We start from the raw sequence: 13,788 nt of genomic DNA on the forward strand, positions 1-13,788 counted from the left end.
GCGTTAAGAGATAGCAATAGCAGTAGTAAAAGTCGTTACAGAATTTTTTAATATATTTACACAAAAAGTAAATGTTTCTCATTAAAGTATAAAAAACAATATTTAAACAATGAATTTTTACTTAAAATTAAAGAAATATTTTATTAAATAAATATTTTAATTATTGTTTTATTGTTTAATTGTCTACAAAAATTCTCTTTTTATAAAAAAAAAAAGTCCAAAAAATTTAGCGCTACATATTATATTGATAGAAAAAATTATTTTGTCAGTCAAATTTTCTTTTTTCTTATTATTTTATATAAAACATCATTTAGTATAAAAGTAGACAAATTGTTATAAAAAGAGAATGATCAATACGCCGAAATTGGAATGAATTCAGTGTTATTAAATGTCTTATTGACATAATTTCACCATTATGTTTGATAAATATATTTAAATATAAAAATTATTAAAGCGCCTATGGAGATAATTATACTCACAATAATATTGTTATTTTTAATTATAAATGAATATTAAAAACTCCATAAACACAAGCCGCAATTGTATTTTGTTCTTATTATTTTAAAATTTGATAGGAGATTATTGATTAATTATTCGTTTTTTTTTTTTTTTTTTTCTTTCATCTAATCGCTAATCAATAATTATGTGTTATAAATATTTTAAAACTCCCATTTTGTAGCGGACTTGTGATCAGTTTCACCTAGACGTAATGCTCCATTTTTACCAGCAGTTAAGTATCGACCATCTGTGCATTTAATACAAAGACGAGACGGTTCACGTAATTCCAAATGAAATCCTTCGGACGGTTGATCAGCATCTACAGTAACACCTTCACCATCTGCATGCCAATATTTACCATTTTGACCTAACACACGTTAATAAATAATTAATATTGGATTATTTATTTAATTACATTTAATTACTTAAATAAACATTTAATTACCTTTGAATCGAACAATACCACGCTCACAGCGTTCAACGCGAATAGTTTCATATCCAGCTTTATTACACTCTAGTTTAGGACTGGCAGCACTTTTCGGTCCAACAAAACCTTGTTCGCATCGCAATACAAGAATTGGTCTGTTCATTAGATAAAAGTAATATTTCGAAGCATCAGAATCACTTCCGTCAGGTGAATCAGAGTTTGCATAAAGATGTCCCGATCGTTTAGTCGCGAGGAATTTTCCATTGTTTGCACGTAATGCAACAGTACCATCGTCTTGCCAGACCAAATCAAATAATGCATTTGACGAACGTTTGTGATCAGATGCTTGAATACCACCACCAGCTTCTAGAGTCCAATAACGATCTTGCATTGTTCTTACGTACCACCGTTTTGTCACACGATCAAACTCTAATTGGAAAGTTTCATGTCCTGATATTTCATCTTGATTTGCCGTAACGTCTACACCTATTTATTAAAAATAAATTATCAGTAATACTATAAATATATGAGATAATAAATATTGACGAGCCGATGATGGATGAATATAAATAAAGTTCTGAGAGCAGACGTGAATGATAATTAATATGTTATAGGTGTAGCATGGAATAAAGCACATGATTCTCATGAATGTCTAATGTTAAAAATAACGTGAGTAGGAGGAGAAACAATGTTTCCGGTGTAGAATATAGATAAATAATTAAAAAAAAAAAAAAAAAAGTTTACATTCTATGTGACTTGACAGCTATACCTTGTTTAACAGATACGTAACGCTGATTCAATGCAGCAACAAAAGAAGCTTGAGGCAAAGATTCTTCAAGAGAAAATACTTCATCACGTGTTACGGTGGTTGAACGTGATTTCAATACAGCTTTACTACCAATTGGTGCCAAATACGCTCCATTAATGTCTCTATAATTATTTATTGTTTTGTTATTATTAATTTGATTAATATTTAGCTGAAAAATAAATATTAAACAATAAAATACCTCAAAGCAAGTAAACCAGCATGAAATTCAGCAGCATAAAGACAGTCACGCGTACAAGTATCTAGTAACTTTCCATCACGTGCGAGATATTTATTGTTACAAGTGTGAAGTGCATAGTGACCACCTTCAGATTTACCACGGCCAACTACATCGTTATCAGGATTTGCAGCTGGCCGGAATTCTAAAGTGAAAAGAGTATCTTCACCCCAGGGTACCGGAGCGTCTACATGGATTTCATCTTGCGACGCGCTCAAGTGAGCGAAACGTTTACGACCAGCAGATCGAAGATTCACCTGGTAACAATAGTACAGTTAAAATAAAATATAACATTTTTTTTTTTTATTAATTAAATTCTATCCTATAAATTTATCAACTACCTGAGGTCTTGCAGCAAGATGAACAAGCCAGTACTCAGCTTCACCGGGAGCTTTTGCTTGGCATTTAAGCTCATCTAAACTTGAGCCTAAGAAGTATCCACGTTGTATATTTTTCAAGGCCCATCTACCACTTCCTGTAATAAAATTGATAATAATTAATAACTTAACTTTTATCTGATAATAGTAATAAATTAACTCCTATTTTATTTAAGTCATGACAAATAAAATAGATAGACAAGAATTAAAAAGCACTTTATTACGGGATCAAAGACTTAATTAGCTTTAATAACAACAGACTTGAAAGTTTCAAGATTATTACTTTTTAAGTACCATATATCAAGTCTAATAATTACAGTTAAGTTTTACTGTACTCACAATATCATCTTATCTAAATAATTATTTTACGGGCTTTAAATTACCGTCTGAAGCCAGTTGAATTTGAAAAGCGCATCCAGGATCAGATGAATCCTCAGCCTCACAAGTGACATTACCAAATTGATCAACAGCAAGATAACGGTCTAAGTGAGAACGAAGGAAAACCTGATGTTCACTTCCCTCAAGTGTCCATAACTGCTTCTTCTTCAGGCTTGAACCATTTGCGTTTATTTTAAAACCAAATGTCTCGGCAGTTAAATATTTAAATTTTCCATTTATAAGACCAACCTGAAATAAATTTTTATTTTACCACATTTTTTTATAAATGTATTAAAATTTAATTAGTTTAAACGCTATCATTAACTTCTAACACTAATTAATTAATAGAATTTAAAATGAACAATTAACCAAGCTATAACAATTTATAATGATAATAAATAAATAACTTACAGTCCAACCGGTTCTGTCTACTCCATTCTCACTTCCGCTTTCCGCGCCGTTGCTCTGCATTGTCTTGATCTGTTACTGTTGTATCTCACAATGAGAAATAAGCTTCTCTCTTTACTTTATATTACCAACACCAATACTTTCCTCCGCACCTACTCTGGTCCTTCCTATACTTCTTTTTCTTCTTATTCCTCTTCTTTTTCTTATAATCTCGACGCTCGCCTCAAATACTTTCGGTACTCCCTTTTAACTTCTTCTCTTTCTAGATCTAGTTGGTCCTCAAAATCTAAAACAAATAACCAATTCACAATTTATTTTTTTTTTTTTTTAGACTCTTAAAAGCTAATCATCATAATATAATCATTTTTGTAGAACTATTCAGTTATAAATGTCGGTTTTAAAAATAGAACATTTTATCATTGAAATTATCAAGGAGTGATAATCCTAAAAAAACAGTTCATTCCTTAGAAGGTAACGATACTTTAGAATCAAACAGAAAACATGTAAGCTTATAAGACACGTTTTCTTAACTAGTTGTTTAAGCATTAAAGGTAAAAGTTACGCAGCTCAATAATAAATTAATCTTCCAACGCATTTAAATTATTCAACTTTCTTTTCATTTTTTTATCCATCTATCAAAAGATTACTTCTTTATATTTTTAAAATTTATCATCACAAAATAATCTCATATTCTTCTTTTACAATCAATCACATGAAATCTCTGTATTTAGTATTTAACAAAAATACGCCTGAAAGCATGTGTGTCATTACGACGTTTTTTTGCTACTTGACATTCCCTTTTATATTATTCGGACGTGTGCTGCTGCTACTTGGCACATTCTAAAAATGTTTAATCCTTTTTTTACTTTAAAATAGTATGTAGTTGAATAAACCAATCAACAGTGAAAAAGGGAAGAAAACACCAAGCACAGTGCTTCAACACATCTCGTGTGATGTAGCGTCTAGACTATTCGCGTGCGTATTGGCTGTGTCAGGTATTGATTTCGAAATTTTCACTCCACTCACACTAAGCTTGAGGCAAAAACGTCTTTTTAATCATTAATTATCATTGTCTTATCAGTAAATTTTATAAACAAAATTTCATTCAATCATTTCTTCAGAAGAAATAATTAGATAATTTTTTTTGTTTATAGAAAAAATTTTTTTTACATAAGATAATATACTTTTAAGTGTTATAAATATGTATTAATATTATTATACATAATTCGTTGAGGAAGTCGGTCGTGCAAGCCTCTCTCAAGGATACCCTGTATCCGTAACGGTCACGGGTACTTCGTTCGCCTTCATTCTATACACTTCTAAGATTTAATTTCATTCTTTAGGTCTATTTTGATTACACTGGAAATTATTTACTCAATTACATTTATATTTTGTATCGTGATAGTAAAACATTTATAAATAATATTGTAGGAAATGTCCGGCAATGATTTGAAAATTTTAAATTATTTCCTTATAACAAAAATAATACTTGTAAAAAAATAGAATAAGAAATTTTTAAAAACTTTTCTTGTAGAATTAAAAAATTTTTTTTTAAATTATGATTGAAAGTTACTTAAAAATTTTCAAAAATTTCTCACTCGTAAATAATTAATTATTATCATTAAATAAATAGCATACATCATTTGAGACTCCAACATTACTTAGAAATTTTAAACATCGTAATGAGCTCTCGGGCTCACACTCGCACATTACAAACAATGAGAGTTGCCTCTTCATGATAACTCGCACGGAAGTCTTAAATATATTTTCATTTGCGTGTAATTCAGCAGCTGGTTAATAATTACATGGATTTCCCTCTGGGTCAGTAGGTTACACATAGTTTCTATAAATTTATGCTTTTTTATCATTTTAGTTTTCTCCTTGATTTACATCATAAATCATCATTATTGTCATAATATATTATTTTGCCCTATTAACATAACGTATTGGTATTTTTTTTTAAGTGCAGATTGTCATCTATTTTACTCTACTTAAAAACAACTTTAATTTTTTATTTATTTATATTTTATCCACAAAAAAAAAGTAACGTGAGCACGATTAAATTCGAGTGACTTTGAAATGATATTTGACTCGGCGGAAGTGGGAAGGAACGGAAAAAGCATTCAAAAATAAAAGTCACAAGACCTAAGAATTGAAAAGAAAATAAAAAAGTATTGTAAGTAACAATCAGACAGTTCTTTGACATTTAAAAGACAACAAAGAATAACCGAGAAATATTTGAATAACAAAGAAATAAAGGATGATATTACATATTACGTGTTATTAATTATTTTTACATGTAAATTTACGTTGACTAAAATTTGATTTATTTTAAAACCAAGTTAGCAATATCCTAGGCAACCCCCGGATAATATTGAGACCCCACCCAGGCACCAAGGGGTACAACCGTGAGCTGGTGTGTGAGTCAGCGCACGCATGCCAAGCGATATAATATTATATCCAAATACAAAGTAAGCCAGTAAAGCGGATTGTTGTGTGTTGTATCCACCACCCTCTTACTCTCTATCTCAGCACATTTAAAATTCTAAAGCATCACATCCCTCGTCGCTTGTTTTTCTTTTTATACGTGATATTTTAAAAATAGCGTCTTCCGCACTGAAGCGAATCCACAGATAAGAGAACTCTCAGTGATAGACAAAGAATTAAAACACACAGTAAAAACTGTGGGTTTTTAATCGCTCTATTACTTTATTTTCTATTATTGAAAAAATTATGATACTGAAATAAGACATCTGATCATTTTTCAATTTTATTTAAAAAATAAATTACTCCAAAAAAATATTTTTAACATTGTATTTATAGTTTTTAAAAACGTCAGCTATTTTCTTCACAATTTATTTATTTAAAAATAATCATGAAAATTGTCAGATGTCAATTACCTTGAGTATCATAATAAATTTTGATTTTATAATCCTTTTGATCTGTAGTTCTACTTTGCCGACTCGATGACCCTAAAGATGAAGACGAACCTTCAAACACCCTCGCATTAAAATCCTGTCAAAAATGTCCGCCATAAAAATTCATGTTATTGCTTGATCATTTTACGATATTAATAATTTATATAAGTATAATATTATATAAATAACATTAATTATATATTAATATAAAAATGAACATACCTTGTACAAAGAAACTAATTAATATTAATATAAAATTGATGTTATGGTTATTTTTCCACTTTGTAAAAAATGAAAAATCACTCACAATACATTTATTATGTTTTAGATTTTTCAATCAACATCAAGACAATCAAACTTGTAAAAATTGGTTATTATTATGATTTATGATATTTATAAAAATACAAAAGCAGCGAAAACAAGTCTGAGTCTAATATATCGAATACGACGAAGGTAGACAACACCGGGCACTGACGAGCGGCGAGTGCGAACAAGGACTGGCACGGTCACAACCGGCGAGTGGGGCTATGGGCTATGGGGAATACTCACAAACTCACAAAGTAACATAAAGGCTGCGCGGGGGCGAGAGAAAACAGAACAGAACAGGGTGCTTGAGGGGCGCGAGAGAATCAACGAAATGGGTAGAAGGGGAAACATGCACATCGAACCGCGGGAGGTTAACTCCCGTAGGCCGGTGAACTCATAGATGTATAAATATACGTATATGTATACATGCTCCTATTCATATTTATGTATGAACTATGTATCACTGGAGTCTAGACCTAGACCTAAACCTCTATCTCGTTCTGCTGTCGGTTACACTTAAAATATAATGAGACGCGTGCTAAATCTTATAACCGCTAAATAATTGACTCTCAATTGGTTTGAGAAAAATTTTATCAACATCAATCATTGTTAATTATGACATTTATGTATTCGACGCAAAACATTTTATTAGAAGACTTGGATCTTGGATTAATAGTAACTTTATATTCTTTCTTTCTGAGTCATGGATTATTAATGTATAATTAAGTTTGGTTTTTAATCTGAGAAATTGATTTTTAGGTACAGGGAGAAAAGCTACCGGAGAATAAACAAGCAGACATTTAGAGAGTTTTTGGATTTTATTTAACAAGTAAATTATTTTAATATATTTTTAACAAATATCTAGTTATGGTTTCTTACAATTTCTACAAATTAATTTTTATTACACAGAAAAAAAAATTTACTTGAATCAAGTAAATAATTTTGAAAAATTTCATTGTCTTGATTTGACTTGAAAAATTCTTAAACTAAGAAATTTTTCTTGGTTTAAGTAAATTTTACTTGATTTAAAATATTAAAAATTTTTCATTTTGATTCAAGTCAATAAAACGTTTCAAAATTATTTTCTTGGTTCAAGAATTTTTCTCTTGATTCAAGATAATTTTTTTTTCAGTGTATAAACTAGAATCGAGAGCACGCTTCTGTCAAATTATTTAATAATATTTAATCGTTGCAATGTTAACTGCTGCCAAAGTGATTATCTTAACAACGAAAAGCGACAACAATAAAAACGTCACATCAACTTTTTAATAAAGGATTTTGTCATAATTTTTTTTTAACTCTGAAAACTGATCAAATTTCTGTATTATAGAGTCTAGATACTTTGGTATTGTCAAGAAATCTTTTTTTTTTTTTTTTTTTTTTTTTTTTAAAGAAGACAGCAGAAATCCAAAAGAACGTTTCGTTTCAATTGAATTTTGAGACAAAAAAAAATAATGAAAGTGAAATTATCAGATATCTGACATGTTTTTGGATTTTATGAACAAATAAATTACTATTAGGAAAATATTCAAAAATCAATTGCATCCGTAAGTTTTTTTTTATTTCTACATGTAGAATTTTTGATAACAATTTATTTTTTAAGAAAAATCCTGTAAATTATTAGATTACTGTTAGTTTCAATATTATTAATATCAGTTAAAATTCATTAATTTTAATAAATTAATTAATTAAAAAAGATTTTTTTAGGAGAGGTATGAATTTGAAGGACTAATGATTTTTTCAGCGCCGGATCAAAGTAGTATTTAATAAATTTTATTATCAAAGTAAAATTATTAATACAATTTTAGTTCATTTTTTTTATTAGAAATTAGTTGCCATAATTAAAATTGTTGCTTGTTGAGCAGATTTTTTACTAAGAAACGGAGGAAAAATAAATAATTGAATTTTTTTTTAAGTAATTAAAAGTAATCAATTGAAAGTAATAAAATGATTGAAACACATAAATTTTATTACGCTTAGATCTGCCGTTGTAATAAATGATCATTAAACTGTCACTGTCGATTTTCATATTTGCTTCATCGATCAAATGATACGTCAATAGATTTTTTTTTTTATTATAAAACTAAGAAAAACAACTAGATTATATTTCAGTATCAGGATTAAATTTCTTTGCTATATCTAAATAAGCTAATAAAACGTATAATATGTAATAAACTGTAAGATTACGAATAGAATATTTACAGAAATTTCTTTTAAATAAAGTGCATGATACGAATACAAAAAAACGACTTATAAAATTCAATAGATATAATTTTCGAATATATCTCTCTTTTTTAACAGCAATTAACGCGTAATTAATGTTTTACTTTAAAAAGAAATTGATTTTATGATCTAAAATAGCTTGGACCGTATCTAACAAGATTTCTCGTGGTTAAAAATCTCGTGTGTTATGTGAGTGTTACAATAGTAGGTAATACATCTAACAATGATACTTAAATATTTAATAGTTTGATGTATTTATTACGTCGTTTATATTTTAAATGGAATAATTGAGATGAAATAATAATACCGACTTGCAGAAAAGAATTTCTTACAATCATTAGAATGATATCTTGATAAATAGCTATTGCATATCTTTAAGAGAAAAAGTGTTCTTTACTTTTCATAAAATTACAAATTTTCATTGAAATTTTTTCATTTATTTTTAGCGATCCTCGATTGGAAATTTAAAAAAAAATTAGAGAAATTTTTTCTTTGCAAATTCTTAAAACTAATGAATTTAAATAAAATAAAACTTATCTAAAAAAATTTGTTTTAAATTATTTACAAGGGAATTTTTTTTATTAAAAATTATTTTAATTAGTTTTTAAAGTTGTGAAATGTTATAAAATAATGATTCTAAGACTTTGCTAAGAAAAGCTACTTTTCCGAAATTTTTTATCGCTCAAGAGCCTTCAAGTATTGATTTATCTATTTTTGACTTGAAACTGAACAGGTGGGCATTTTTAATGTCGTAAAAAATGTTTATTGGTCTAGATAATTAAATTTCTATTATAAAATCACTGTACTTTAAGACGATAGAAAGTAATTAAAAAATTGGATAAAACTTTATTCAACAATTAGTAACTGTAGTGGGTAACTGTGAAACTTTACTAAGTATTGTTAAAGACGATTTAACGAATCGAGACCGTCGACGTTGGCAATTAACGGGATTAACGTCATGAGTCGAATCTCTGTGAATTCCAGCTGTTATTTATAATTAAGAAATCTTTATTTTTGTTATCCTTATATGATTTCATTGAGTTTCTTTTCCGTTTTTTTTTTCTTCTTGATATGTGAAAACAGAAAAACATTTGTAATCATTATTTCAAGTTACTCATCAAAGTGATTATTTTTTATTTTATATTCCGTGACATTCTGGCGAAACATTTTTCATTTATAATATAATTTACTATGAAACTTTTGCACTTGTTTACAATATTTGAAAGAATAAACGACAATGGCGTTGAAATTGAAATGAAAGTACGATCTTTATTATTTTATTCTTCAGAACTGTCAAGTTGAAATTACATTAAAATTTTTGTGGTATAAAAATATACCAGCTTGCAATCTCAATGTTTACCACGAAGTATTTCTGTAATTATATTGAATCTGAAGTAATTAAATTCATGAATTAATGTTGCTTGTGTCGAAAAAAATCAACACTTATAAATATCATTGTGTAAATTGTAAATATTCTTACACTTGGTAACTTTCATTCTGTTGTAAAAATAAAACAATTCTAACAAATGATTTAGATCAGATATTTTTTTTAAGTATACAAACACGTGGTACAATCATAATTCTTGGAGTCATATTGTGATATGTTACATTTGCAATTTATAATTTAATTACTATCTATTGTGATTTAATTATCGTTGCTTTTGTAAATCTTCTTCTATTATTAATCATAGTTCTATTGAATTACTATTATATTATAAATTTCTCTGATACTTTCTACTGTAACTGAAAATTTTTTTATCAAAGTCATTTAAAAATTTATATGTTTAATCGCTCATTAGTTTATCATTCGTATAACAGTTATTAGTTTAATGGATTAAATTATTACTTAAATATAATTATATACAATTAGATTAGAAATTTAAATAAAATTAAATTAACTTAAACAGATTGAAAATGGAATGTCAATAACGTTGAAATTGATTTCTCCCGACTTCTGGTCTTCAAGAATTCGTTATAATTCGTTATAATTCTACAACTTTTTCTGTTAATTAATTATGAGATTAAACTTAAAAACTTGTTTCATTGTAATTTCTTAATAATGTGACTATAACTTAATTAACAGCTCGAAAAAATTTTAAATAATTAGTACTTAAATAATAAATAAATTAACTTAAGTGATTATTATCTGACATTTATTATTTCAGAAATTGAGAATATTAAAATTTTAATTTGTTCAGTAGCTGACCTAAAATTAAAAATGAAAAAGAATTAAACTGTAATTATAAACACACGACATTATCAAAGCTGTAATAGTTAAACTGTGTGTGTTTATAGAAAATATATGACGTACTTGTCTGATAATTTGGTGTATGATATAAAAGTGTTAAGGAAAATAGTAAGATATATAATTTGCGATGTTCTTGAATGCATCTGGCAAGTACAAGCTAAATGAAAGTTCGCTGACCGAGACGCTGACGACGGCGCGAATACGAAAGGTTTTATGTTTTATGGAGAGGTAGCGTAAAATGAACAGACCGTAACTGTGTCCGTGACCGTGACCGAATTGCGTTTACTCTGACGACTGGCTAGTCACTATACTCGATATATTGTTATCTCTCTATACATATAATACTTCTACATATAAATATTAGTGTCACTTAATAATTCTAACATCACACTTAAATAATAAAAGTTATTATAAAATAAAAAAACGATAAAATAATATATTACAGATAATATGTAAAATTTATATTTAATTTCATAACAGTTCGACGGTTACAATGGCATCATTTATAAATTGACGTAATTATCATTGTAGTGCGATTGTAAACATACATGAAATTTTTTTTTTATTACTATTATTGTTAATATTATTATCAATATTGTTATAATTACTTAGATGTGCGAACTCTACAGCTCAATGGACTTATATGAAGTTGTTGGAACTATATTTTTTCGTTTACTTTTTTTTTTTTTTTTTCCCCATAAAATCAATAAAAAAAAAGTTAGTATTTATCCAAAATATAATAACTATCGATGACAAATGTGAGGCACTGTTCTTATGTCACTGAATTTATTTTATTTAAGATATTATTTTTTATTTTCTCTCTTATACTAATTCTAATTGATGTTAATGACTATACTTTTGCACATTTACTTTATTTTATTCAATTGTTGCACCGAGAATTATCAGTAATCAAGTAGACAATGATTTTATTTATAATATAAAAATGCAATTTCTTTTTATTTTTAATTATAGTGCCTATTGCTTCAAAATATTATACTCAATTTTTTATTCAGTATATGAAATATTTAATAAATTTTAAAGTACATCAGATAATAGCGGCATCCTATCTATATCTCAATACATTTTTTTTTTAATTCTAATTATATTATAGTAAATTAACATGGCATTTATTCTTCATACTATTCGTAAAAATTGTAACAAAAAAAATGAATGAATCAATTGGAAAAATCATTTTGGCAATTCTCTTCGTCAATATTTATATATAATATATATAAATGCAATTATTTAATTTCTTTATTGAAGTTTAAGGCTATAGTGACTTGACGCAATTGCATAATGCAATTGAAAAAAAAAAAAAAAAAAAAAAAAATTAATTATTATTTTTATAAAATCTACTCTTTCCAATCTTTTTTAATATCAAACGACCATTCCCATTTAAGATGTTCATGTTTATCGTCATCTGTGAATAAAGAACTGACGGTGTATGATCCACGAGCCATTACTCCAGCTGGTGCATCTTCCGCTGGTGTTGTATAAGATTGTATTTCAGTTTTAGGTGGATAAGAGCCAACCATATGTGTCATCTTGTCCACTAAAAATAAAAATATAAATAAATTATTTAATTATGATAATTTTTATCTAACGAAGATTCATCTAATACCATATTTGTTTATATACGTAAACTTTGTTACCTGTCACTCCTTTAAAGGATCCAGTTAAGCGTAATTTATTTTTTTACGGTATAAATATTAGTAAGTAGTAATTAAACTATAACTTAACATAATTAAAATTATTTAAATAAATAAATAAATTAGCTTACCAGGTACTCCAAGTCTGTAAGTTTTTTGAATATATTTTAAACCATGAACAATCTCCCGCTGTACAATAAAGTCAATACGAATTCGATAACTGACACCTTCTTTAATCACAAATGTTTGTTTTTTCAATTGAGTTAGATCCTTCGATAAATCCAACTCCATGTCAGCTCTTCCAGCAACACAAAGAGCTAACTTTTTAACGATTACTTTGCGTGGATCAGTTGGATCTACAATTTATTGAACAAAAAAAAATAATAACAATCATTATTATTGTTATAACTATAATTATAGATAATAAAAAAATTACAAAAAAAAAAAAAAACAACATACCAACGACAATTCCGCCAGATTTAGCCTCTCCCAATAACGTCTCTTTATATTTTCGTAGACTCTCGTCATCTTTATCCGCCTCCAAAATTTGTTCTATCGTTTTCTCTGGTGGTGGTTTGTAATTAGACTCGACTTCCAATTCTTCTTCTCTGCGATCATCAGCATGATCTCCCGATGAGTCTGCCATACTTAATCGCTCGATCTCAATATCCTAACATTCATAACAAGAAAAAAAAAAAATAGATATAATTTGTCAATGTCAAACAGACCTCCCGAGGAGTGAAATTTACAGTGAATGAAAAATAATCAACAAAGTCACAAGTTATTTTAAAAAGTTTTAAATAATAAGTCTTAATAAAATAAGTATAAGTAAACGAAAGGCATTGAAATAAAAGAGCGAATCCTGTCATAAGCAAATATGAATCTAATTAATGTAATTGACAACTCAATGACTAAAATAATAATAATAATACTGGATATATTTTTATGAATAAAAGTATTTTACATTAAAAATTGAATGAGCTTATATTAATAAAATATTTGGGATAAATATTATTATTGTGGAATGAAAATAAAAATATTTTTTCAACTTACCAAGATAACACACACGACACTCCTCTGTTGTCACGGTCTCACTCGGCCGCAAATCGTCGTCGGCTCGAACATACGGAAAACCAACAACAACATGGCGGAGTCATCATATCAAGGGCGGATTACTTCCTGTTTTCGTGCTCTTTTAATCTCTCACTATTCATTTCATTAATGAAATATTGCATTTTATTTTATATTTATGGATTCATCATTATTGTTTTAATAAAAAAATTTCATTTTAGCAAAATTATAAATTTTTTAAG

General features: G+C 27.5%; 2 protein-coding genes and 1 long non-coding RNA gene across 4 annotated transcripts; 1 reads left to right on the forward strand and 2 right to left on the reverse strand.

Annotated features, from left to right (window-relative positions):
- Window positions 1–545: 545 nt before the first annotated feature.
- Singed (fascin domain-containing protein singed) lies at window positions 546–6,511 on the reverse strand. Of its 2 annotated transcripts, XM_074241826.1 has the most exons (9): window positions 6,272–6,511; window positions 6,032–6,146; window positions 3,135–3,417; window positions 2,729–2,972; window positions 2,310–2,443; window positions 1,933–2,225; window positions 1,695–1,855; window positions 944–1,411; window positions 546–865 (listed from the first exon to the last, which is right to left on the reverse strand). In XM_074241826.1, exons 3-9 carry the CDS (start codon window positions 3,192–3,194, stop codon window positions 660–662), a joined length of 1,566 nt encoding a protein of 521 aa, XP_074097927.1. In that variant the 5' UTR covers window positions 3,195–3,417; window positions 6,032–6,146; window positions 6,272–6,511; the 3' UTR covers window positions 546–659. The 2 variants fall into 2 exon arrangements, with proteins under 2 accessions (XP_074097927.1, XP_074097926.1); XM_074241825.1 differs by lacking the exon at window positions 6,032–6,146.
- Window positions 6,512–6,757: 246 nt separating this feature from the next.
- On the forward strand, window positions 6,758–11,519 carry LOC141526766 (uncharacterized). Its single transcript, XR_012479080.1, has 3 exons — window positions 6,758–7,030; window positions 7,115–7,184; window positions 7,488–11,519. It is a non-coding gene; the product is annotated as an uncharacterized LOC141526766 (long non-coding RNA).
- On the reverse strand, window positions 11,266–13,664 carry Rhogdi (rho GDP-dissociation inhibitor). Its single transcript, XM_074241843.1, has 4 exons — window positions 13,529–13,664; window positions 12,935–13,145; window positions 12,607–12,831; window positions 11,266–12,378 (listed from the first exon to the last, which is right to left on the reverse strand). Exons 2-4 carry the CDS (start codon window positions 13,119–13,121, stop codon window positions 12,179–12,181), a joined length of 612 nt encoding a protein of 203 aa, XP_074097944.1. The 5' UTR covers window positions 13,122–13,145; window positions 13,529–13,664; the 3' UTR covers window positions 11,266–12,178.
- Window positions 13,665–13,788: the final 124 nt, after the last annotated feature.

This window comes from Cotesia typhae, unplaced genomic scaffold (genome assembly GCF_013202065.1).
Source record: "Cotesia typhae breed Kobodo isofemale line unplaced genomic scaffold, CoteBio_Ctyphae contig_36, whole genome shotgun sequence".
NCBI lineage: Eukaryota > Metazoa > Arthropoda > Insecta > Hymenoptera > Braconidae > Cotesia > Cotesia typhae.